General features: G+C 51.6%; 1 protein-coding gene across 1 annotated transcript; it reads left to right on the forward strand.

Moving 5' to 3' along the window:
• Positions 1-3,628: 3,628 nt before the first annotated feature.
• On the forward strand, positions 3,629-25,666 carry EIF4EBP1 (eukaryotic translation initiation factor 4E binding protein 1). Its single transcript, XM_022571206.3, has 3 exons — positions 3,629-3,853; positions 22,863-23,042; positions 25,227-25,666. Exons 1-3 carry the CDS (start codon positions 3,709-3,711, stop codon positions 25,256-25,258), a joined length of 357 nt encoding a protein of 118 aa, XP_022426914.1. The 5' UTR covers positions 3,629-3,708; the 3' UTR covers positions 25,259-25,666.
• Positions 25,667-27,192: the final 1,526 nt, after the last annotated feature.

Consider the following 27,192-nt stretch of genomic DNA (forward strand, 5'->3'; position numbering starts at 1 on the left):
CAAAGCAGCGCTAAGAGTCACGGGTACACAAAAGGGCTGAATGCTGGGGGGCCCGGAGACACGGCATGAAGGTGTGCGTCAGTCAACCATCAGCTTGGGTTTGCAAGCAGGGCCATCCAAAAATGAAATAGGAGAGAGATAGTATGAGGAGACAGATGGCCAGCCAGGATCAGGATGGACAAGGGCCACGGAACCACTCACAGAGTCCACCAGGCAATGATGCTACAGATGTGTCTGGAATGGAAACCACAGCTCCATGAAGAAAGGCTGCATCTACATCTGGGGCGGTAAGTATAGAAGAGGAGCCCAGAATCCCTTATTGTACAAAAGAGCACAATAGCCTCCAAAGACCACTGGGGGATTGGCAACAGGACACGCCAGCTAATAGGAAGGAGTCCCAGTGGTGAACCAGGAGAATTTTCAGCATCAAATAACAGGAATGGATTCAAACAAACAAACACACCAGCTCACTTCTCTCTCACTGCCTCCCCTACACTCCCTGGCTTCCACTGGAGTGTGATTCCTCCCTGATTCTGGAAGCCTTTCTCCTCTTGTGGCCCCTGCTCCATCCTCCCCAGGCAGCCACTCCCAGGACCCTCTCCCAGCACTGCTTCCCCACCCTGGTCCAGCTCGGCACAGCCTTGTTGAGATGGACTCCAGGGAGGGCCGGTGCCCACTTAGGGCTGTCCTTAATTTCCCCTGATATTATCTGTTAACCTCACAGAGCATTTCATACTGCAAGGACTGGGCCTGTGTGCCTGCTTGCTACTCAGAGAAATTCCACTTCCTTCAACTGATAAGATGGGACCCTTGCCCCTCCCTGTCTACAGGTCAAGTAGAGTAAGGTGGGATGGAAACTGTCCTACCCGCCATGTCCTCCTTAAAAAATCCTTGGCTCACTCTGTTTTCTTTCTTTTGACCTTCCCTTGCTCGAAGGGAAGACAGAAACGTAAGTTTGGCTCTTAGTAGAAGCACCCAAAAGTATTCCAGTGGCCTTTGTCAAGAGTGAGAGTAAACCTACGGTGCCTGCCCGTAGGAGCTGATACTTGATTACAAGGCTTCCTATGAATGAGTCCCTGCTCCGTAAAGAGGCAGAAATCACCATAGGTGAAATGTCTGGGCGGGAAACAGAATTCAGCAGTTTGTCAAAGACATAAAATGTCAATGCTCAGCGTCCTCAGAGATGTTCAAACACACCCCCCTCATCTGATAGATGCTGAAACAAAGATGCTGAGAAAAAGGCCCAGAGAAGGAAATAGCTCTTCAGTCTGGTCCAGGACTAAAGAGTTCTGTGGTGGCAGCACCAGGCCCAGGCTAGTATTCTTCCCATATCCACGGCCCCCGCCCTGTGGCTCCCCTGCAGTCCTCAGACTCCCCGCAGCAGCCCTTGGCAGCCCTCTTGCTCAGGTCATTGTGAGGGTGGAGTTTTCTAAGCAGGCCCCTTCCCTAGAAACTCTGCTCTAACCAAATATGCAGGTCTGATAAGGAACAAAACAAACCGTTTCAAAACAGTCCCACCCAAGGGAGGGGGATGGGCCACTTTGTTTTCTTGTGTGGTGAGAACAGGGCTGGCCTGGAAGGGAGGCAAGACTGGGTCCTGGTCCTGCCTCAGGCATTTCACAGCTGCCTGATCTTAAGCAAACCCTCCCCTTCCTCTCTGGGCCTTTGTTTTTTGTTTGTTGGTTGGTTTGTTTTGTTTTTTAATAAGATGGAGATAACTATTGTCCTGGATGACCTATAAAGTGCCTGGCCAGAGTTAACATTTGATGATTCCATAGTTTTCTGGGAGGACGGTTTTGAGATCTTTTGTATTGCTTTCATACCACCTCATTCTACAGCAGCACTGTCCAATAGAAACATACTAGGAGCCATATATATATGTGTGTGTGTGTGTGTGTGTGTATATATACACATATATATTTCTTCTAGTCCCATCAAAAAAAATAAAAAGCAGGTGAAGTTAATTTTAATAATAGATTTTACTTAGCCCGATATATTCAAAATATTATTTCATCATGTAATTAGTATAAAACAAATTATTGAGATATATGACATTATTTTTTTCGTACTAAGTCTTTGAAATCCAGTGTGTATTTGTGATTGTGGACTAACCACACTCCAAGTGCTCAGTGGGCACTTGTGGCCACTGGCTACCATGCTGGACAGCACAGGCCTAGGGTTTAGCTCAGCAGTGACCAAACCCAACCAGACTTCATACCTCGGGCCCCACCCTCCTATAGTCCATTATAAAAAGAACATCGTGTCGCTCCCCAGCTTAAAAGATGTCTGATATCTCCTGCTCTTGGAAGACAAGGTCTGCACACCTGTCATGATTTAAAAGACCCTCTACGGCTTCCCTGGTGGCACAGTGGTTAAAAAATCCGCCTGCCAATGCAGGGGACACGGGTTTGGGCCCTGGTCCGGGAAGATCCCACATGCCGCGGAGCAACTAAGCCCGTGCACCACAACTACTGAGCCCATGCGCCACAACTACTGAGCCCATGCACCACAGCTACTGAAGCCCGTGCGCCTAGAACCCGTGCTCCACAGCAAGAGAAGCCACCGAAATGAGAAGCCCGCGCACCACAATGAAGAGTAACCCCCCGCTCACCGCAACTAGAGAAAGCCCGCGCGCAGCAACCAAGACCCAACGCAGCCAAAAATAATAAATAAATAAAATATTTATTAAAAAAAAAGAAATGCATAATAAAAGACCCTTCACAATCCAGCCCTAATTTCCCTTTTAAACTTTTCTCTCTCCTCTTCCCTTCCAAGAGGTGGCCACCACAGGCTTTTCTGTCCTCCACTTGGGGATCTCCTTGAGGATTCGTTCCTTCCTTCGTTCATTCAAGAAGCACTACTAAACGTCAGGCAGCGTCGGGGCGGGGGGACGGACCCAACTCAAAGGGTGTAAGGCACCTTCTCTGACCGACTCTTACCCCTCCCCACACGCTCGCCCCACCGAGGTCCAGTCTCTCGAAGCCCCACCTCGCTCCAGGTTTACCCCTCGTCGTCACCCAGCTGGATGGTTTGTCCCCATGTCCTTCTCCCACAGCCTCCAGGGCAAGGAATGTGCATTCTTGGCGCTTTCTTCCACGCCTGCCATATCACGAATGTTCGATAAACCGATGAATGACCAACCAACCAATCCCCACTTTCTCATCTGAGGAACTAGAGCACGAAACAGGGAGGGTTGAGGGGACCTTCAGGCCTGATGTCCCAGTATTGAAACTAGCCTTCCCACAGGGGGCCGGATGGGCTAGGATCCCCGCACAGCCTGAGACGCGCCCCCAACCCAGCAAGGCATTAACGTAGGCAAGCTTCCCGACCACCAACCCCAACCAACCCGTCCCTGCCGGCGTGTCAGCTGGGGACCCGAAAGGAACAGGGGCGTGGCCACTGGGGACCCGAAAGGAATGGGGCGTGACCGCGAGGTACCCGAAAGGAACGGGGGCGGGGCGCAGGCTTCGGCGCGCTGGAGCGGGTGGGTAAGAGGCCTCCGACCCAGCGCAGGGGAGGAACAGCAGAGCACTCGGCCCGGGGAGAGGTGGGCGTGGCGGCGGCGCGGGAGGAACTACAAATCCCAGGGGGCGTCACCCCGAGAGGCGGAAGGGGCGGTCTCTGGCGGGGCGGGCCCGAGCGAGACTGAACGAGGCCAGAGGGGTGTGAGGGCCCCGCTCCGGCTGCTGGCGGAGCGCTCGGGAGACCATGTCCAGCGGCAGCAGCTGCAGCCAGACCCCAAGCCGGGCCATCCCCGCCACTCGCCGGGTGGTCCTCAGCGACGGCGTGCACCTGCCGCCCGGGGACTACAGCACCACCCCCGGCGGCACGCTCTTCAGTACCACCCCGGGAGGTAGGCACGGGCTCGGGGGTCGCCGCGCTCCCGCTCTGGGTGCGGGCGGTGTGGAGAACGGACTGGGCAGAGCTCGAGGGCTCGGTAACCGCCAGCTGGACGTGGCGACCTGGCTCCGGGGCGCGGCGACTGGGAAGAACGGATACGGGGCATCAGGGAGGCGGTGAGGGTCACGGAGGTGGCCACAGGGAGCGCACGGGGGGCCGCCTTCCATAGCCCGCCCTCTGGGTGCGAACTCCAGAGCCGCGGCTGCAAATGCCACCACATTAGTTTCCTTCTTTCTGGGAGAGACAGCTGAGTCCTCTCACCCAAACAAACGCACGCTTCCAGGACTGCCACATGCCAAGGTGTGCTGCCCCTGTGGGTGCTGGGGGCAGTTCTGAGGCGGAATAGGGTGGGGTCAGGGTGACCCACGAACCAAGAAGAGGCCGAGCCTGGGGTTTTTATGGAATAGGTTGTTGGCGTCACTGCCTCTTGCAGAGCCCTTTTTCCTTCCCGAGGCACCCCCAGCTTTGGGCTGAGGGTGCTCGCCTGCTCCAGCAGTGCCTCGACGACACGGGTGGCAGATCGCCCTTTTACGCGTGTGGTTCTCAGCGAAGGGACTTGGGGCCGCGGGCAGCGCTGTGCAGAAAAACACGTTCTTCTGTCCAGGGGGGAGGGGAGGGAACCGTGTGACCTCCCTGAGAATGGATGAGGAAGAGGAAGCTGAGCTGGCGCGGGTGGGGGCCCGCCTTGGGCTGTCCTCGGGAGCCTGGCGTTCCCTCCCAGTCCCGGAGTCCCGGCGCACGGGCGCTGATGAAACTTGCCCGCGCGTTTGCATGATGAAACCCTCGTGCTCACCACTTCCCTCTCGTCCTCGCGCTGTTCTCACCCGCTTCTGCCCTTCCCCCCTCCTCTTACACCCTCTTCCACCGCTCCTTCCCAAACTACTCGAAAACCGCCGCAGATTCTGGCGCTCCGCTGAGACACACGGGTGGGGACGGACGCGCGCGGGCGGGGCTGCAGCCTCGTCGCCTGCCAGCGTCGGGGCCACATGCTTAGTTTCTCAGGCAGCTGTCCCGCCACCAGCGAGCACTGCCAGATCCGAGGTCCGGAGCTGTTTGATCCAAAACATACAATGTTAGAGCTGTTAGCGATCTTAGACGTTCTTGTACAACGGTGCCGCCTTATTCTATGGAACGCGGTACTGAGGCCCCAAATACATGCTCACTGTGCAGTGTCACACCGTCTCCACAGATTGAAGAAGAAATAGCAGCCAAGCATAGAGGGGAGAAATGCTGCCTCATCTATTAAAAATGATCCAAAGAAAAGTTCCCAGCAACCCTTCCTACCCCTCTTTGACTCAAATTCTCTTTCCATGCTGGAACTTATATAGTCCATGCTGTTCTGCTTTTTCTGTGTCATGATGTGCCTACCGGGACTTTTCTGGACAGTTTTGGGGCTCCTTCAAGTGAGGGTGTGAACCTGTGCTTGATCTGTTCGGGGTGGGCACTGAGGCAGGCCTGAGGCTCAGGTGGCCCGATTTTGCAGCTTTGTTGCTAGATGGGGTGGGTCGGATTGGAGCAATAGCCAGGGGTGCCGTTGATAGGTAGCTCCCACTTCTCACTTTGCACTGGGAAATAGGGCTTTGGGGCAGACCTCAGCCAATCTTCCTCCTTTCGAAGGTCTTCAGTTGAGAGAGAGAAGAAGGGGCATCAGAGTGTAACTTCATTTCTGAGGCCAACAGGAAGGAAGCTAGCAGTGCCCGGAGCCTAAAGCCAGGTCTTTCTTGTCTGGGGTGTCCAGCTGGGGAGGCACAGCTCACAGCCCATAACCTGGAGGACCCAGGCTTGCCTCTGCCTCAGCCAAGTCGTGGAGTCTTCCTCCAAAGCCCACTTCAGCCCAACCCTTTGCCGCCCCTTTGCCCAGGGCAGAGGAGCTTGACCTAATGAGAAAAGGTCATTCCTGGCCCCCTTCTGCTTCAGTCTGGAGTGCTGTTTCTCAGTCTTCGATGTGCATACGAATTACCTGGGGACCTCATTTCAATGCAGATTCTGATTCTGTAGGTTTGCGGTTGGGCCTAAGATTCTGCATTTCTTTTTCTTTTCTTTTTTTTAAAATCTTTATTGGAGTATAATTGCTTTACAATGGTGTGTTAGTTTCTGCTTTATAAAAAGTGAATCAGTTATACATATACATATGTTCCCATATCTCTTCCCTCTTGCGTCTCCCTCCCTCCCACCCTCCCTATCCCACCCCTCCAGGCGGTCACAAAGCACCGAGCTGATCTCCCTGTGCTATGCGGCTGCTTCCCACTAGCTATCTACCTTATGTTTGGTAGTGTATATATGTCCATGCCTCTCTCTCGCTTTGTCACAGCTTACCCTTCCCCCTCCCCATATCCTCAAGTCCATTCTCTAGTAGGTCTGTGTCTTTATTCCTGTCGTACCCCTAGGTTCTTCGTGACATTTTTTTTTCTTAAATTCCATATATATGTGTTAGCATATGGTATTTGTCTTTCTCCTTCTGACTTACTTCACTCTGTATGACAGACTCTAGGTCTATCCATCTCATTACAAATAGCTCAATTTCATTTCTTTTTATGGCTGAGTAATATTCATTGTATATATGTGCCACATCTTCTTTATCCATTCATCCCATGATGGACACTTAGGTTGTTTCCATCTCCGGGCTATTGTAAATAGAGCTGCAATGAACATTTTGGTACATGACTCTTTTTAAATTATGGTTTTCTCAGGGTATATGCCCAGTAGTGGGATTGCTGGGATATCTAACTAGCTCCCAGTGATTGGTGTAAGTACCACACTCCGAGTACCCAGGAATTAGTGGAATGTGACAGCCCTCACCGTTTCAGTCCTCTGCGGTCTGACCAAAAGTGATGCTTCTATCCAGGTAAACTTCTCTTGAGGTTGGGTTTGGCATCCATCTTTAAATCAGGGTCTGGTGAGCCAGGCTTTTGACAGAGTCTTCCTTGGTGGGAAGTGTCAGGAGCTACTGGAGTAAAGTGTCTGCCGGTCACTCTTGCTGGGAAGAGCACTGCAGTGTCTGTCCCTGGGGCAGAATGAGAGCAGGTGACCTGAGCCATCTCCATGCCTGTGACTCACTTTGCTTTCCATGGTCATTAACCCTACACAGGCTGAGTCACTGATCTGAAGTTAGGTATCTGGAGAACTTAAGAGAAATTTACTTCAGGGAGTGTCACAGATGAATATTTGAGTCTGTGGAGTCTTGTGGGGTTTTTTTTAATTTTATTGAAGTATAGTTGATTTACAATGTGTTAATTTCACTGTACAGCAAAGTGATTCAGTTATACATATATATTCCTTTTCATATTCTTTTCCATTAGGGTTGTTTTTTTTTTTTTCTTTTTTGGCCACGCTCTGCGGCATGAGGGACCTTAGTTCCCTGACCAGGGATCGAACCTGTTCCCTGACCAGGAATCGAACCTGTGCCCCCTGCCTTGGAAGCACAGAGTCCTATTCACTGGACTGCCAGGGAAGTCCCTCCATTAGGGTTTATCACAGCATACTGAATATAGTTCCCTGTGCTATACAGTAGGACCTTGTAGTTTATCCATTCTATATATATTAGAATAGTTTGCATCTGCTAATCCCAAACTCCCAATCCTTCCCTTCCCCACCACCCCTTTCCCTTAGCAACAAGTCTGTTCTCTATATCTGTGAAGTCTTAAAAATCTCCAGTAACACCATAAACCAGCAGAACCTTTGAGTGGGTCAGATACCTTCATCCACCCTTCCCCCACCAACCTCTACGTTCCCAGTTCCTTATTGGATGTTTGACCCCAAAGCTATAGGGGTTGTTGCTTGGGTGGTAGTCATACCTAAGCCCCGGACCTGGATAAGGTTAATCAGAGGTACGCAGGTAGGACTACAGGTGTTACTGGCACCCTATTTGGTTAGACAAACAAAGTCTGTGCCCAGGAAGCTTACCTTAGGGCAGCTCCCAGGTCTGGCTGTGGAACAGACAGTGCCGGGAAGATGGGGAGGTGGGCTGGGCACTGAAGCTGGGGTACAGCCAGTGTCCCCAGACCTTAGTCACATTGTCTCTTTTTTTTTTTTAAATAAATTTATTTATTTTATTTATTTATTTTTGTCTGCGTTAGGTCTTCGTTGCTGTGCGCGGGCTTTCTCTAGTTGGCGGTGAGCAAGGGGCTACTCTTCGTTGTGGCGCGCTGGCTTTTCATTGCGGTGGCTTCTCTTATTGCGGACCACGGACTCTAGGCACGCGGGCTTCAGTAATTGTGGCACGCGGGCTCAGTAGTTGTGGCTCGCGGGCTCTAGAGCACAAGCTCAGTAGTTGTGGCGCACGGGCTTAGTTGCTCCGTGGCATGTGGGATCTTCCTTGATCAGGGATCGAACCCGTGTCCCCTGCATTAGCAGGTGGATTCTTAACCACTGCGCCACCAGGGAAGTCCACATTATCTCTTTATTACAGGTTAAAAGAACTTGACATTAAGGCAAGGAGGGAACTGTAATGGGCCTCCTTTTACACTGACCTGAGCTTCCTTTTAAAGCGTTTGGAACATTCCACACTATGTGCCTCATTAAAGACTTTGACGAGGACCCTGGTGTAGAGCATCCCAGACTCCCTCCAATGCCCATGGCCTCCCTGTTCTTAAGGCCTTTATGGCATGGGAAGACAGTGTGACCTCGAGGGCTTGCGTTGCAAGTTAGAAAGATGAAGTCACACCTGAAATAGAATTATAAGCATCAGCGTTTTATCTATAGACTGAAGCAATTAGACAGACACCCCACGCCACCCCTGAGAACCTGTATGATATTAAGTGAGAATTGCCCGCTCTAAGTAGTCGGCCTGGTAGGCCTTACATTCTAACAATGCAGACACAGCTGTTGGATTTGAATTGCCTTCAGAAGCTTATGTATTTTTGTCCTCAAAGGTGGCAGGGGCTCATTATTTGAAAAAGGAGTTTTTTTGTTTTTTCCTGAAAGAGCAAAGAAGTCCTCCATTACCACATTTGATGAAAGGGCCAGCAGGATGGTACCATATTGTTCTCTTGGTATAAAGTAGTGAGGCGTTTGCTTGTCAGGTCGTTATTTGATGTCATTCCTGGAAGAGGAATTAGGAAAGGGCAGCATTACTGAAAAAAGGATTGCTTCTTAAGGTGAAATGGACAAAAGGTATTCATTTGTGTGCATAGATCCTTGTGTGTTCAAACAAACAAAGGAAAAATCTGTTACTTTCTCATCTTACTGAGATCCATGCCAGCATTCTTCCTGCTTTATGATTCATAACAGTGAATCATGTGTATTTGTTTACGTGTTTGTTCCCTAGGTTAGATAGGAAGTTCTTTCAGAGACGGCTTATTTTGCAGTGCCACCAGCTACGTGTGATGTCTAGAAGGTGAAGGGTTGAAAAGACTCCTGCAGTGAAAGCATTCTCAGGGTAACCTAGTGTCTCTACCACCAGGCCTGGGTCTGAGCTGGCTTAGGAAGAATATTTAGAATTTTCTTTTCTGTCCTTTCAGTTACAGGTATAGTTATTTATCTTGGAAAGTCCCAGAGGCAGAAGCTAACTTTCTCTGAACTTTCCCACTTATCCCAGTATTATTCCCAATCATTATGGAGCAGAAAGTGGAAGGAAGTGACTTTTTATACTGAGCAAGTCAGTATTGGGGCCCAGGTCTTAGACACTAGGATTGCTGCTCTTTATTTACTTGTTTGCAGCCAGTATTGCTGACTAGGTGGAAATAGGTGACATCTATCCATGGCATTTGGATGCTCAAGACATGGGCCTTGTAACCCCATTGCTTATGCCCATGAAGGTTCATGGGGAGAGCTCAGATACTAGACCCAGAGATACTTGTCTTGATGAGAATGGCTGTATCAGTTAGCTACTGCTGTATAACAAGCCATCCCTAAACTTAGTAACTTCAACAACAACTGCAATCTGTTATTTCTCTTCATTCTTTGGGCCAGTTGGGCATTTTTTGATCATCTTGCCTGAGCTACTTCTGCATACAGTTGGCAGCTGGATTGCCCTGGGCTGGAAGGTCCAAGATGGCCTTAGCCACCTGTCTGGGCATTGCTGGGGACAGCTGGAAAGTTGGGCTCTCTTTCTGTCCTCGTGGTCTCACATCATTCAGAATGTGGGCTTATTTACATGGCAGTTTGCAAGGCCTCTTAAGGCCTAGGCTCAGAAGTCATATAATGTCACTGACATGGTATTCTGTCAGTCAAGGCAAGCTGCAGGCTAGCCCAGATTCAACGAGAGGGGAAAATAACTCCTTTGAATGAGGGAAGCCGCATGTGCAAACAGGGATTGGAGGATTTATGCGGACCACACTTTTAGACGATGTTCCACAAGGGCCAAGCCTCAAAGAACAGTCCTTTAAGGAGACTTAACTGCCCGTCCTGCTGTGTGGCCAGCAGAGCCAGGGCCAGGTGTAGAAGCAGACAGGAATCACAAGCCTGTGTATTGACCGTTGGTTTAAGAACAGAGGACACCTTCCTGATAATATTGAGTCATAGATCCCATGCCCCATTTTCAAGCCCTTCTGTCCAGCTCCAGAACGCAAACCATACAGATGGCCATGGTGCCAGGCCACTGGGCCATACATTCACTTGGTGTCATGCCTTCTCTTACTAAGTGCCGCCCAGCCTACCTCTTTCCCTTTCAAGCAGCCGGGCTTTGGGTACACCCTTCAGAGGAGCCCGTGCTTGCCCAGCCCTGCTCAGCACTCGCATTTGAACATCCTTGACTTTCTGGAATACTGGCAAGAGGATGATGTCAGGTGTCTGAGCCCAGCAGTCCACAGGTGGGTGGGAGGGAGACTACTGGGGGTGCAGGTGGGTTCACAGTCAGCACACGCCTGGTGAGGCACACGGTGTGGAGGTGAAGAACTGGGTCTCTTGCCTTAAAGAGTGGGTGTGTATAAGTGGGCTTCTCTCTTTTTTTTTTTTTTAAAAGGGCTCTGGGGAGTGGCAGGGAGACTTCACAAAGGAAGCAGACTTGGGTTTTATTTTATTTTTTAAATTTTTTAAAATCTATTTTATTTTATTATTATTTTTTTTTTTTGGCTGTGTTGGGTCTTTGTTGCTCTGCGCGGGCTTTCTCTGCCTGCGGTGCGGGAGCTACTGTTCGCTGAGGTGAGCGGGCTTCTCATTGTGGTGGCTTCTCCTGTTGCAGAGCACGGGCTCTAGACACGTGGGCTTCATTAGTTGCAGCATGGGGGCTCAGTAGTTGTGGCTCACGGGCTCTAGAGCACAGGCTCAGTAGTTGTGGCACACGGGCTTAGTTGTTCCGTGGCATGTGGGATCTTCCCAGACCAGGGCTCGAACCCGTGTCCCCTGCATTGGCAGGCGGATTCTTTTTTTTTTTTTTTTTTTTAATTTATTTATTTATTTATGGCTGTGTTGGGTCTTCGTTTCTGTGCATGGGCTTTCTCTAGTTGCAGAGAGTGGGGGCCACTCTTCATCACGATGGTCGGGCCTCTCACTGTCGCGGCCTCTCTTGTTGTGGAGCACAGGCTCCCGACGTGCAGGCTCAGTACTTGTGGCTCACGGGCCTAGTTGCTCCGCGGTATGTGGGATTTTCCCAGACCGGGGCTCGAACCCGTGTCCCCTGCATTGGCAGGCAGACTCTCAACCACTGTGCCACCAGGGAAGCCCAGGCAGGCGGATTCTTAACCACTGTGCCACCAGGGAAGCCCTGGGCTTCTCTCTTCTGCTCTTCTGAACAAAAGGGGAAAGTGGGCCTATATTAATTTGCTAGGGCTCCCGTAACAAAATCCACAGACTGGGTAGTTTAAACAACAAGTTTATTTTCTCCTTGGTCTGGAAGCTGGAAGTCCAAGATCAAAGTGCCGGCAGGCTTGGTTTCTCCTGAGGCCCTGTCCTTGGCTTGCAGACCGCAGCCCTCTTGCTGCCTCTGCACCTGGTGGGTGTCCTTCCTCTGTGGAATCTCTCTCTCCTCTTACAAGGACACCAGCATGTTGTTTTAGGGCCCCTACCCAACGGCCTCATTTTAACATAATGGCCTGTTTAAAAGACCTTCTCTCCAATTAGGGTTACACTGAGGTACTAGGGGTTGGGGCTTCTGCATGTGAATTTGGGGGGTGCCATTCACAAAAAACAGGGCCCCTCCCATTTCCAGCAACAACAGGGGTGGGGCATTTCAGACGGGCACTCCCCTGTTGGTAGTGAGTTTCAGAGGCAGCCTTACCTGGCTCTGCCAGGTGCACAGGGAACGGGGAGGAGCTGGGCCGGCCCTAGAATTCATTCAACTATTTTGTTCTGAACGTCCCTGTAAAAGCCTTGTCCCTTCTGCTTAATTTTCGAATCAACTGGCCTATTCCCTCATGGGGCCTGAAGGGGGGGGGCCCTTTGCCACTCGCTGGTGGCACCTTTGTTACTCCAGGACCTTCATAAGACCCCTTGACCCTTGAGAACATGGGCATCTTGGCTCTCTCTGCAGAGCTGGCGGGGCCAGACGTGAAGGGCAGGCTTGGAGGGAGCGTGCTCTTCTGCGTCTCTACCAAGATTCTCTCCCAGACCGGTCGGCTCTGCTTGCCAAGCAGACCGCCCAGTAAGAACAGCCGCCCAGGCAAGGACAGGGAGGGAGAGCCCTGCGGGCCCGCGCGGCTGCAGCAGTGCCTCCCGGTCGTCGGGGCACCGCCGGTGAGCCGGCTGTAAGCTCATCCGAGTGCGTGGCTCCCGGGAGGCTGGCCCGCGTCCGAGCACAGGCGTCCGGCCCTCCGCCTGACCGTGTTGTGAAATGCTCTCCCGCCCCTGGAAGGGGAACAGCAGTTCTAGGAATTCCGCGCTTGTACTCTTGTTGGGCCTCACGTCCTGGGGAGGAGCGCTTCTGCCTGGGAGGCCCGGGGAGAGCGAGGGACCAGCGTCTCAACTTACAGGAGCCGCCGCATCCAGACGCAGCTTGGCCCCGAGGGGAGGGCGGGACCGCAGGGCGGGCGGGGGATGAAGAAGGAATCTAGGAGGCCTCCCTCCCAGGGAACGTCCTGTTCTGGCCAAACAGGCGGGAAAGGAGGCAGAAATCTGGAGACCCCTGCGACTTCCCCAGTGGCCGGTGCGGTGGCCCCGCTGCCCTGCTCGTTATAAACCGAGGCTGGTGTTTAGGGTCGGAGGCGACATGGACTGTGTCTGCCTCAGGATGGCTGCGAGGGGCCGGCGTTTCTGAGCCTCAGTTTCCTGTCTGCGAGTCGAGGACAATGTGTCTCCCTCCTGGGGGTCGAGGGGGCCATGGAGACCTAGCAGGTCAGGCTCTGAGCGCCGCCCCTCTGCCCACAGGCAGACAGGGCTCACGTGGTGATGTGATCTTCAGGCCACTCCTGGGAAGCGCGGGTCTTGTTGGCACCGAGCTGTGGAATGAAGCTGGGACTGGGAGGTGAGGGCTGGTGTGTGGCACACCCGGGTTTGAGCCCAGAACTGCTGTGTCCCCGGCCCCGAGCTAGTTACACTTGAAAAGCACCTGCCCACAAGGAGATCCTAAAAATAAACGGTTGGTGTCAGAGCTGAAACAGACCTGAGAGATTACCTCTAAATCCTGGCACGGGCTTGGTGCTTTAAAAATAGTTAGAATGAGCCCAGAACAAGCCCTTGTTTACCGGTGAGGAAACCAGAACCTAGGGAAGGTCTGCCTTGCTTTATATGTTCAAACAAGCTGTCCTCACCCCAAAACCTGCCTGGAGGAAAAATGCCATTCTTGCATTTGGTGCACATAAGGAGTTTAAAGTCCCAGATGACACCAGTTATCAAACATGCCATGGTTCTTTTTAATTTTTTGGCCACACTGTACAGCACATGGGATCTTAGTTCCCCCACCGGGGATCCAACCCACGCCCCCTGCAGTGGAAGCGCAGAGTCTTAACCACTGGACCGCCAGGGAAGTTCCCTTGTGGTGTTTTTTTTTTTGTTTCTGTTGCTGTTTTTAAATTAAATTATTTATTTATTTGGTTGTGCCGGGTCTTAGTTATGGCAGGCGGGCTCCTTGGTTGCGGCCCGTGGGCTCCTTAGTTGTGGCAGGTGGGCTCCTTAGTTGCGGCTTGCGAACTCTTAGTGGCGGCATGCATGTGGGATCTAGTTCCCTTACCAGGGATCGAACCCCAGCCGCCTGTGTTGGGAGCACGTCGTCTTACCCACTGCGCCCCCAGGGAAGTCACCTTGTGGTGGTTCTTGAAGCATGTTTCTGTGGACCAAAAAAGGATGGAGGACGCCTTTACCCTCCCCCATTTCCACCCTTGCCCTTTCCCCACAAGTCTCTTCGCAGGGTTGCTTGCCTTCCCTCTGATTTGTCCCAGTTCTTTGTGTTTCTTTGTTTTGGCCCCCATACAACTGATCCCTGGTGTGGATGGGACTGAATAAAGGGTAAAGTATGTCACCTGAAGCCACACTGGCCATGGTAATAGCTAGGGTTTGGTTTGTTTAGGGCTTACTTTGTGTCAGCCACTGTGCTGCCCCACGCAGTGACCCTGTGAAGTTGCACTGTCGTCATCACCATCATCCCCATTTCACAGAGGAAGAAATCGAGGCACAGAGACATGGAGCAATAACGCCCAGAGTGGGTACAGCCAGCAAGTGGGAGAGCTGGGTCTCTGACCACTAGGCTGTAGGAAGAGCAGCGCTGTATTCTCTCCCACCAACCCCTACTCCAGTGTTGTTCCCACCCTTTCTCTCCATAGCTGGGAACTCTGGCAGCCCGCTGGACTTACGGCGATGCATTTGAACGGGCTTTCAGTTAGAAGGCAGCCTCAGTTATTCTCTATATGTAGTTCGAGACCCAACCTTGAACTCTCCCCCAACACCCAACAGGATCCCAGCTACACAAACGGTTGGAAGTGTGATGGGGGTGGGGGTGGTCCGCCTCTCTTCTCCCCCCAGCCCTGCAGGGTGGCAGGTTCTGGATTCCCCTGCTCTGCACCTCCAGTACCTCCCATCTGAGTCGCCCATGGACCACCCCCCAGTTCGGGGCAGTGCAGAATTGGGGTGATTTGGATGATTCTCTGGCTCAGGAGGTTAGGGTCAGGGGGCTTGGATTCTCTGTCGCCAGCAGTACACATGGGGTAGGTCTCTCCCTGTCCCTCTGTGATCCCCACCTATGCCTCCATTTTTAGACTCCACACACTTGACAGTAATCGTTTGTTTCCAGGTCTTTCTCCTCCGACTAAGTGTGTGTCTGAGATCAGGGAGCTGTTCCTATATCTAACGGCCCCTTACCTCCCTCACACCTGACCTACTGTGGTCCAAAGGGGTTCAGTGAGGGACTTTTCCCTGGCGGTCCAGTGGTTAGGACTCAGCGCTTCCGCTGCAGGGGGCACAGGTTTGATCCCTGGTCGGGGAACTAAGATCCCCGCAAGCCCCATGGCGCGGCCCAAAAACAAACAAACAAAGGGGTTGAGTGAGTGAATACGCGACCGACCCAGCACACCTACTCTCAGGGCATGGGATTGAGCAAAGCCCGGCAGTTTTGTGGGTGAGTGTTAACACTCCTCCTGATCCTTGAATACAGTTCTGGAGTTAAAGTCTAGCGTGGACGGGGCTGGTACACATGGCCTGGAGGTGCTGGAGGAGTGAGCTTACCACTCCTTCCCCAGCCCAGCAGAGAGCCCCCTGGGCTTTCATGGGGTGGGGAGGCTATCTTGTTCCAGCCACGGCAGTTTTAACTTGACTTACTAGGAAAGGAGATTCTGACCTTATATCCTTATTTATGTGTTTGCTTAATATCCCTATATCCTTATTACAGTTCTGTATTAAAAAAAAAAAGTTCAGTGTAAAAGATGTTTTCTTTGCCTTAATCCTTATCTCACCCCCAGAGATAACCAAACACAAAATATAGTTCTGTGACGTTTTCATGAAATACTGTGGACAGTGTACACTTTTCTTATTCCAAATAGTACCTGCACAGCATTGCATTGTAGGTCTGATCCATAACTTATTTAACCTGTCCCTTAGTTTAAAAAAAAAAAATCAAAGTTGTATATATATAAAGTTATAGGACTTCCTGGTGGCTCCGTGGTTAAGAATCCGCCTGCCAATGCAGGGGACACAGGTTCAAGCCCTGGTCCTGGAAGATCCCACATGCTGCAGAGCAACTAAGCCCGTGCGCCAGAACTATTGAGCCCGCGTGCCACAACTACTGAAGCCCGCGCGCTCAGAGCCCATGTTCCGTAACAAGAAGCCACCACAATGAGAAACCTGCACACTGCAAGGAAGAGTAGCCCCCACTCGCTGCAACTAGAGAAAGCCTGCGTGCAGCAACAAAGACTCAATGTAGCCAAAAATAAGTAGATAGATAGATAAACAAGTAAATAAATAAATTTATTTTTAAAAAAGTAGACAGGGACTTCCCTGGTGGCGCAGTGATTAAGAATTGCCTGCCAAGGCATGGGACACGGGTTCGAGCCCTGGTCCGGGAAAATCCCACATGCCGCAGAGCAACTAAGCCCACAAGCCACAACTACTGAGCCTGTGCTGTAGAGCCCGCAAGCCACAACTACTGAGCCCACACGCCACAACTACTGAAGCCGGCGCGCCTAGAGTCCGTGCTCTGCAACAAAAGAAGCCACCACAATGAGAAGCCCACACACCTCAATGAAGAGTAGCTGCCACTCACCGCAACTAGAGAAAGCCCCCATGCGGCAATGAAGACCCAATGCAGCCAAAAAATAAATAAATAAAAATTTAAAAAATAAAAACCGTAAACTGATTTAAAAAGAAAAAAGAAAAAAGACATCTCTCAATTCAGGAAAAGTCTCTTTTCTTTTTTTCTATTTAAGTATATTCTTTTGATCAAATTTTCTTTTCTCTCTTTCTTGACTTCCTATTATCCAGGATTTGGGTACTATCTCTAATTGGTTATCTTTTTGTCTTCTGCTCCCTTTATTATCTGTTTCCTCCTGTTGGTTTTGATTTGTTTTGTTTTGTTTTTGATTGCTGTGTGCAGGCTTTCTCTAGTTGCGGTGAGCAGGGGCTACTCTTCGTTGAGGTGCACAGGCTTCTCATTGCAGTGGCTTCTCTTGTAGCGGAGCATGGGCCCTAGAGCACACGGGCTTCAGTAGTGGTGGCGTGTGGGCTCCATAGTTGTGGCTCGCAGGCTCTAGAGCACAGGCTCGGTATTTGTAGCTCGTGGGCTCTAGAGCGCGGGCTCAGTAGTTGTAGCTCGTGGGCTCCAGAGTGCAGGCTTAGTAGTTGTGGCACGTGGGCTTAGTTGCTCCGCGGCATGTGCAATCTTCCCGGACCAGGGCTCGAACCTGTGTCCCCTGCATTGGCAGGCAGATTCTTTTTTTTTTTTTTTAATTTATTTATTTATCTATTTATTTATTTATTTTGGCTGCATTGGGTCTTTGTTGCTGCGTGCAGCTTTCTCTAGTTGTGTCGAGCAGGGGCTACTCTTCGTTGCAGTGCGCATGCTTATTGCAGTGGGTTCTCTTGTTGCGGAGCACGGGTTCTAGGCATGCGGGCTTCAGTAGTTGTGGCACATGGGCTCAGTAGTTGTGGCTCGTGGGCTTTACAACACGGGCTCAGTAGTTGTGGCACACGGGCTTAGTTGCTCCTCGGCATGTGGGATCTTCCCAGACCAGGGCTTGAACCCATGTCCCCTGCATTGGCAGGCAGATTCTTAACCACTGCACCACCAGGGAAGTCCCTGTTGGTTTATTTGAGTCTCTCATTAAATGTTGTGAGCTTTTTTCAGAAATGCAAGGAGACATTTGACTGTTTATATTTAAGCGTGAGGTGCTTAAGAGCTGACCGGAAGCCCCTTGTGAGTTGTGGAGACTGGTGGACTCAATCTAGTGGCTAGTTGGTTTTTTTGCATTTGGGATACCCGCCTCCCAAAATCCGTTTCTACAGATCTTTATCTTTACTCTTGATTCTGAGGCAGGGCAGGGCTGGGGATTTGAGGCCACCGTTCAGGAGATCAGCTTTACTTATTTTCCCTGTCACCCCTCCTCCTGGGTGAGGAATGTGTGGCACCTCTCCCTGTTCTCAGTCCCCATCCCCATTTTCCTTGATGCCTCTAATTCCTGAACCTTCCTGGGTTCTGACCCCGCTTGCTTCCTGTTGTAACCTCCACTGCCACCTTCCTGCATTAAGTTGTCACCCTTTCCTTCTCTCTGTTAGAACCACAACTCCATTCACTTTCTGTCTTCATATATCGTGATTTGGAGAACAGCTGGAGCCCCTTTTGCATCCAGGTGGGAGCATGTGCTTCTACTTGTTCTTGGTGTTTTGCACAACTTGTGAGAGAAGCAGCAGTTCTTGGCTCTACCAGCTGGAAGCTGCCTAGATCCTCAAAAGCTTTTGTTTATAGAAACCTAATGGAGGTGGGTCATTTTCCCTTACATGGAGAGGAAGTAGGCCCTCAGCTAAAGAGTGTTACGTGGGCACCGGCTGGTGTGACACCCACATGCGCCAGAGGATCACACTTGACCAGCACCTCGCTCAGCCTCGCAGGGACCGTGGCATCCCCTGCTGGTTCCCACTTCCTGGCCACGTCCCCAGTTCTGGGAGACAGCAGCAGCCTTGTCACCTAAGGTTTCCTGTTTTTGACAGTATGGGACTGTGTGTGTTTTGTAAAGTTTGCATCCTCTGTGGGAGGCTTAGGGAATTTCCGGAAGATCACTGTTCACTGAAGCTGTGTGATGGTGGATCCCATGAAGGGTTGGAAGAAGAAAGGGTTAAAAAGCCAAAGCAGCTTCATCTCCAGCTCCTATCCTTTACCAGCCCCAAATTAGTCAGTGGTGGCTTTGTGGTCTCCTCCCCTCCCAGGCTCCATGCCTTGTCAGCTGACTTTCTGAATGCCCTGTTTACCATCCTACAGCCTCCATCCCTGGCTGAATTATTCTGATGGTGGCTGTCTTGGGTGCCACCTCTGCTGGCACTTAGATTATGGATTTTATTAACTGAAATGAGGATTTTTATTTTTACATAAGTGCACTAGCCATAGGATAAAGGGCACATTGTTGATTTCTTTTTCTCTTTTAAGCGTAATTACTGACTTTTCAAATGCTGGGGGCTACTTCTGAGTATGTACCCTGAAGAATTGAAAGGAGGGTCTCAAGATATTTGCACATCCATGTTCCTAGTAGCATTATTCACAATAACCAAAAGGTAGATGCAACCCGAATGTCTGTGGATAAACGAAATTGGTATAGCCATACAATTGAATGTTATTCAGCCCTAAATGGAAGGAAATTCCCACATGGGGTCCAACCATGTAGATGAACCTTGAGGACATTATGCTAAGTGAAACGAGCCAGTTGCAAAAAGACAAATACTGTATGATTCCACTTATTTGAAGCACCGAGAGCAGTCCGGCTCAGAGAGACAGAAAGTGGAGCGGTGGTTGCCAGGGGCTGGGAGAGGGGGGAGTTGTTTCCTGGATAGAGTTTCAGTTTGGCAGGATGAAAACAGTCCTGGAGATGGGTTGTACAACCACGCGGATGTACTTACACTACTCAACTGTACATTTTAAGATTAGTTCAGATGGTAAGTTTTATGTTATTCCTGTTTTACCACACTCGTTTAAAAAATTGCGGAGGGCTAGTGACCTTGAAAGAACCTCCCCAGAAGCTGCTGACCTCCAAGTTCTTTTTTTTTTAAATTAATTTATTTTATCTATTTATTTTTGTCTGCGTTGGGTCTTGGTTGCTGCGCGCGGGCTTTCTCTAGTTGCGGCGGCGAGCGGGGGCTACTCTTCGTTGTAATGTGCAGGCTTCTCGTTGTGGTCGCTTCTCTTGTTGTGGAGCATGGGCCCTAGGCCCGCGGGGTTCAGTAGTTGTGGCACATGGGCTCAGTAGTTGTGGCTCGTGGGCTCTAGAGTGCAGGCTCAGTAGTTGTGGCGGACGGGCTTAATTGTTGCATGGCATGTGGGATCTTTCCCGGACCAGGGCTCAAACCCATGTCCCCTGCATTGGCAGGCAGATTCTTAACCACTGTGCCACCAGGGAAGCCCTCCAAGTTCTTTTTTGAGACGATTGAATCTCCAGCTCTTAGGTTCAACTCCAATGGGGCCAGTTCCCTACTCTGTGGTGAACAAACCAACGAAAAAAGCCAAGATGGTATTAAGGAGTTTGGGATTAGCAGATATAAACTCTTATATATAAAACAGATTAAAAAGGTCCTACTGTACAGCACAAGGAACTGTATTCAATATGCTGTGATAAACCATAATGGAAAAGAACATGAAAAGAATGTATATATATGTATGTATGTATATGTGTGTGTGTATATATATGTGACTGAATCACTTTGCTGTACACCAGAAACTAACACACTATTGTAAATCAACTATACTTCAATAAAAATAAAGAAAAAAATGATGGACTTCCCTGGTGGTCCAGTGGGTAAGATTCCACCCTTCCACTGCAGGAGGCGCGGGTTCGATCCCTGGTCAGGGAAGTTCCACATGCCGTGCAGTAAAGTGCCAGGCCGTGAGAACTAAGAAACAGAAAAATGGTCCCATCTCTGAAGCCAGGACGTCCTCCCTCAAGGAGAGGGCTCCGTTGTTCTCCATTTGTAGCCCACTGGGCTCATAGGCACACAGCCCTTCATGGTACAGGTGAGGCCCGAACGGCGGGGGGCCGGAGGCAGGCACAGAGGGTGAGGTGCACAGGGCCACCCGGCTGGTTGATAGCAGAGCCTAACATACAGCGCCGTTCTGTGTGCTTTGCTGTCCACGCCTCCCCCTGGGAAACGTGAGCTCTGAGCTTTTGTCTTGCTGGTGATGAGGGGCAGGGCTGTCAGCCTCAGCAATACTGCCTCTCAGAAGAGGAGAGCAAGACTGGGCGGCTGCCTAGACAGGCCCGAGTCTGACTGGGACAACTCAGCAAGGAGGCAGAGTTCACCTTGGGTATTTCTCACCATCCTCTGCTCTCCAGTAGCCCGGGTCATCCTCAGCACTGGAGCCCAGTCTTATTAACTCACATCAGAGCTCAGATGCAAACCGGTCCCTCTCCTGGCTCCAAGGGTTAACAGAGAGGCACTGCTCAACATCGAGAAATGAATCTCAGCTCTTGGAATGTCACTCAGCAGAGCCATTAAGTGAGGGACGTATTTCAGGGCTGTTGATAAGGAAGGGCATTCCTGAAGTCCTTGCATCCTGGTTTCTAAACTGGGGCCATTCACCGTCCGTCTGCAGCCTTTATTTATTTATTTTTTCATTGGAATATAGCTGATTTACAATGTTGTGTTAGTTTCAAGTGTACAGCCCAGTGATCCAGTTATGCAATACATATATATATAAATCTATTCCTTTTCAGATTCTCTTCCATTACAGGTTATTACAAGACATTGAATATAGTTTCCTGTGCTGTACAGTAGGCCCTTGGTGGTTATCTATTTTATATATAGTAGTGTGTATATGTTAATCCCAAACTCCTAACTTATTCCTCTCCCTCATCTGCAGTCTTTTATTTATTTATTTATTTATTTAGGGCTGCATTGGGTCTTCGTTGCTGCACGCAGGCTTTTCTCTAGTTGTAGCGAGCGGGTGCTACTCTTCATTGCAGTTGTAGCGAGCAGGGGCTACTCTTCATTGCAGTGCGCGGGCTTCTTGTTGTAGTGGCTTCTCTTGTTGCGGAGCACGGGCTCTTGGTGCGTGGGCTTCAGTAGTTGTGGCACACGGGCCCAGTAGTTGTGGCTCGCGGGCTCTAGAGCGCAGGCTCAGTAGTTGTGACTCACAGGCTTAGCTGCTCCGCAGCATGTGGGATCTTCCCAGACCAGGGCTCGAACCCTTAAGTGGTCAAGTGGATTCTTAACCACTCCACCACCAGGGAAATCCCCCCTCTGCAGTCTTTATCATACTTTGCATTCTACTTGTACATATATTTAATATTTCTTTTTATATCACCTTCTCTTTTAAATTTAGTTTTTATTATTACATATATCATGTAATATATAACATACTATTACCATATTCAATTATATCCTATTTTATTTATTAAAAGGAAGCTTGATATCACAACTGTATATGGAAAAACCAGACTCACTTGCTGTAAATAGAAGGTAGCTATAAAAAGAAACATAATGACAAGAAGACAGTTTTAAATTCTGGCTAGATTCCTCTGCCTGGTGATGGCTAGGAGCCTGGGGCCTGCTCCTGTTGAGAAGGGAGCCGTCAGCAAATGTTCAGGAGGTGTTATGTTACTAGGACCACGCTGGTGCTTCTGAGATAATCAGGATTAAACAAGGGCCCAACGGGAGTAACCTCGGTCTTCACTTTGTTTGAGGAATCAGCTGGCCTCCCACCAGGCTCCTGGGTCCTCTGCTTGAGAAAACACTCCCTTTTTAAGGAGTCTCCCAGGCAGCTGCCCTCATAGGAGGGGTCCTGGGTGCTTTAAGGATAGTGAATCATAAGACATGGTTCCTCACCCTAGGGTGACACTTGAGAAAGGAGAGTCACCCTCTCTCCTGTGTAGAAGCCCTGAAGTGCAGGGACGCATCGGAGCAGATAGGTAAAGGATGCTGGGGGCGGGGGTGTCTCAGGGGAGATGGGCTGAGTGAAGAGCGGCGTGGGGCGGGAGGGCTTGAGTCCAGACAGGAAGCGTTCTCATTTTTTACTGGTTGGGGGGATCACTTGATTTTTCTCTTTGCCTCTCTGTAAAATGGAGTTAAAGATTCTGGATATCCCACGAGGGTGCTGTAAGGACAGAATTGAAAAATGCATAAAAAACGCACTTTCTCCGCTGTCGGATGTGATTGTCATGAGTGGCGACACCGAGCACAGGGTCTGGGAGTGAGTTGGTGGGCTGTGAGCAGCAAGCACAGGGGAGGATGGATGCGGTCAGGCGGCCACAGGATCGTCCGCGGGACGGGGAGCCGGGGCAGTTTGGTAGCAGCAGGGTCCTGGGCTGCAGCCAGGCATGAGTAAGCCTCACTCCTCCGTCCGGGCTTTTGCAGGAAAACCTGCCACCTGCGCTGCAGCCACACCTCAAAGACATGGGGGAAAACAGCAGGCTGGCGGGGAGCGGGCGGTCCGCCATGGCGTTATCAATGTCCCCGCCCCCTGCCAGGTACCAGGATCATCTACGACCGGAAGTTCCTAATGGAGTGTCGGAACTCACCTGTGACCAAAACGCCCCCGCGGGACCTGCCCACCATTCCCGGGGTCACTAGCCCTGTGGGTCATGAGCCCCCTACAGAAGCCAGCCAGGACCACCTGAGCAGCAGCCCAGAGGACAAGCCGGCGGGCGGTGAGTGGCCGGGCTCGGCCAGGCTCTCCCTGGGGAAGGGAATGCGTGTGGTCCCATCCACTCAGGGGGAGTTACAGGGAGGGGAATGATGCTTCTGCTTGGAACTGCCCAGAGTCCAGAGGGTGCGGGTAGGGACTGGAGTGTAGAACTTTCATCGGAACCAGCTTTCCCAGGGAAAGGGGCCCAGGAACCGGAGGAAAGGCGATGTGGCCTCAGATAATCTCATTAGTGGGGAGCTTGCCAGGGGATCACGCAGCCACTTTGATAAGCACTTTAATAACCTTTGTGTAATTGTCCCTGAAGTGTTTCCGTGTGTCTGTGATACTCGGAACCCACCCACGATATTTGTGGGCAGGAGGTGACATCAAAGTCACTGCGTCCTCACCCTCTAGGAAATTACATGTCTGTGGGATCAGAAAGGCATCCGGGATGCCTTCTGTTAGGGTGTCCATAGCGGATTCTGGAGACTGTAGAAACAGTGCAACCAGTTGTTTCTGCAGGTACCACATGGGGTAGCTGGGTCCTTCCTGGTGTCCGTTCCCCACACCCCCTGCCAAGCGATCAGAGCAGCCACCCCGACAGAGGCGTGTGAATGCCCTCTTTGTGGCATCGGCACCGGCTGGCCGGAGCATCTGTGCGCTCCCGCTACGTGGAGGACGCAGCATAAGCACTCGGAGACAACCTGAGTCAGCCTGGAGGCCGCTGACCCTTCACCCAAAGGCGGTACACCAAGCCCAGACAGGAAGCAGCTGGGACCTCAGGCTGGGCTGGCTGTGCTGACAGCAGCAGAGAACCCATCTCCCCAGAACTCATCGCCTGCAGGATGTGGTTCATTATTAACTCGGGAACCCCACCTCCCAAGACAGGCCCCAGTTGCCTTGCCTTCAGACTTGGAGAGCCTTGGAGGGAAGGAAGGTGGACTCGGGCACAGAGAGCGCAGTAGGAAGGACGGCCCCAGGCAGCGCAGTTCCCTGCCCTTTGTTACAGGATGGAGAGAAGGAGGGATAGAGTCACGTGGTCGGTCCCCCTGCTTAAACCAAAGACTGGTAGTTGAGGATGGAAGGTTATCAACACCTGAAATGGTTGTGTCACCACTACCTGAAGGCTGTCCATCGCCCGCACTTGCACACCCTCTTCCCTCCCAGTTTCTAGAACTGCTGTGGCCCATAACAAATGCAGGTTAGCCCAGCAGTGCCCCAGGCCGACAGCCCTGACCCCACAGTAACAGCCTAGTGGTCTGCATGGTTGTTGGGATGGGGTGTAGTGGAGGAGGGGGACATGATTTTCCATTTTGCTTAACTGGCTATGAGAAGCCAAGGCTCCTGCCCTTGGACCCACATATTTGTGGGTAGACGAGGGTAGTTGTTCCCCTCTGGGCGTCACAGCAGGCATCCTGCCCTGTGGAACTTTGGAGCAGCCTTGGCCAGGAGACCGTGAAGGAGGCAGTTACATTAAAAAGGAAAACAAGGGAATTCCCTGGCGCTCCAGTGGTTAAGACTCCACGCTCCCAGTGCAGGGGGCCTGGGTTCAATCCCTGGTCAGGGAACTAGATCCCGCAAGCCACAGCTAAAAGATCCCTCACACGGCAACGAAGATCCCGAGGGCCACAACTAAGACCACGCACAGCCAAATAAATAAATTAATTTTTTTAAAAAAGAAAAAAACAAGCTGCTGCAGCATGAATTACTTGAAAATTTTAATGGTAAGAGTTGGACAAGGGCAGTGAGTGGCTGAATTACCCAAATAACTTCTGTATCGCAGGGTCAGGCTGTTCTGTGGGGAATCGGATGCATGCCTAGTAGGTCAGGGTACCACTTTCTAAACAAGAAGTTGGGACATGTGCTCAGAAAGGACTTACGTTTAAGAAACATTTGGGAAGTTGTATTTATTTCAAATCACAAGGAGCCATTCACTCTTATTACAAAATTCAGGGCTGTCACCTCTCCTGTGGGGAGACGTGGTCTCTGTGCTTCATTTGGGATTGGGGGAGGGAGCACAGCTGGACGTGTGTTTCCAGGAATTCCTGGTCCTGCCCTCTCTCCATTCTCCTTGGAAGCACAAACCTGGCCCTGCTCTCCTTGTGGGAACAGCAGAATGGGAAACCACGCCTCTTCTTGGCCTCTAGAATGTCAGCGCTACCACATGCCCATGGCTCACCTGGCCCTCTGTCTCTTCTCTCCCCAGGTGAAGAGTCACAATTTGAGATGGACATTTAAAGGGCCAGCCGTCGGAGTGAGCAATGCCGCTTGGGCCCCAGAGGCCCGTCTCGGGAGAAGAGTCACACCAGCCAGGCTTTGTGAAAGTTACCATCCTGGGCAGCTGTCCGTGTGGAGCCTTCCAGCCCCGCCCGCTGCTCCCTCGCTCAGGGCACCTGCTCCCCTCCCCCTTCGTGGACACCAGCAGATACCTCCGTGTGCCTCCAGCCCTGCAGGAGCTGTCATCCCGAGGGCAGTGACCTCAGGCACACCCTGCAGCCCAGGGCCAGCTAGTGGACATGCTCCGGCTCTCCCAGCCCCCTCCTCCGGGGGGCGCACCCACCCCTTCCTCAGGTTGGTGTGTGGGAAAGCTCCCCTCCCCCTCCCTTCCCAGGAAAGGAAATAAAAGCCTTCGCCCTAGGGCCAAAAGTTGGCCCCTGTCTGAGCTCTTTTCACCTCCATGTGGATAGCTAATGCCTACTACTCTGTACCATGCTTGTCAGGCGCTTTCTATACAGCATCTCACTTGACCGTCACACGGATCCCATGGGGTGAGTAGAGCACGTGTTGGCCTCGCTGTCCAGCTCGGGAAGGTAACAGCACACGCGGGTCCAGGACAGATGTCATCGGGGCAGGGTTGGAGCTCTACTACTCTCCATCTCCTGTTTTGCGGTGCTAGGTGCTACCTCTTTTCTGGGCTGTGTCGCCCCCAAACGTGTCCAGTGGCTCAGTCACCTTAGCTCTGCGGGCCCTTCCCTGCAAGCATCAAAGGGAAGGAGAGCCTGACCCCCCGCTGACATCGACTTACTGATCCACGTGCCCCTGGTGTCTGTCAAGTGTCCCTTTGTATGAGCTGCCAGGGGAACACGGACGTGAGAAGCTGTCTGCCTTGGGGATTTCACTGAAATGTAAGATTTGCCTATGAGACAAGGTAGCGTAAAAGAGGTTGTATAGGGTTGGTAACCAGCGAGTGGTCCATGCAAGGGGAGGCTTCATGGAGGTGATGCTACTGCTGGGTCCTGAGAATGACTGGCTGGGGGGAGGCAGGGGCCCATGTTGCCAAGGGCAGGTGGTCTTGGGGAACCAGGCTGTACAAGGACAAGACATCAAGTTCCCCACTTTGGCCAGAGCGGGCAATTTGTGAGGGTAGGGGTGGCTTATGAATGACCAAAAAAGGGGGGCCAGATTTCTAAGGGCCCTGAATGCCAGGTAGAGGTCCCTGCTGAGAAGCAGCAGGTGTTTCTCATCACGGGGTATGCTGGGGGGGGTGGCCTTTGACCACGAGGGCATGGCTGACCTGGGCCTCACCAGCTCTGGATTCAGCACTCGTCAACCTGCCGTTTGGGGAGCAGAAGGCCTTAGTGGCCAGGTCCCTTGCCTGTTTTTTGTTTGTTTTTTTTTTCGGTACGCGGGCCTCTCACTGTTGTGGCCTCTCCCGTTGCGGAGCACAGGCTCCGGACGCACAGTCTCAGTGGCCATGGCTCCCAGGTCCAGCCGCTCCGCGGCACGTGGGATCTTCCTAGACCGGGGCACGAACCCGTGTCCCCTGCATCAGCAGGCGGACTCCCAACCACTGTGCCACCAGGGAAGCCCCTTGCCTGGTTTTTTTCTATAGCTGAGTTGGAGTCTCCTCTCCTGGCAAAGAATGTGACGGCAGCTGGAATCCCTGTGCCTGGTGACAGTGTGCAGAAGGACCCGGCCGTGGGGACATGTTGACTCTAGGCACGCAGCACATCCTTTTCCCATGGCTAGGGAGTAAGATGGTGGAGGGGCCACCACCTGAGCAAAGGCAGCAACTAAAGCCCCAACTAGGATCAAACTAGAGATTGGCCCAGTCTTCCCAATGCCTCAGCTTTTCCCCTAGAAGCGTCTCCCTCTCCCCTTCTGACATGCAACCAGAGGCCTTGCTCACAAGTCTACATGATCACAAGTGCATTCCCCTTCTTGGTCCTGCC

The sequence above is a fragment of the Delphinapterus leucas genome, chromosome 21 (genome assembly GCF_059928025.1).
Source record: "Delphinapterus leucas isolate spDelLeu-1000000601 "Yukka" chromosome 21, BTC_Dleu_Yukka2, whole genome shotgun sequence".
Lineage (NCBI taxonomy): Eukaryota > Metazoa > Chordata > Mammalia > Artiodactyla > Monodontidae > Delphinapterus > Delphinapterus leucas.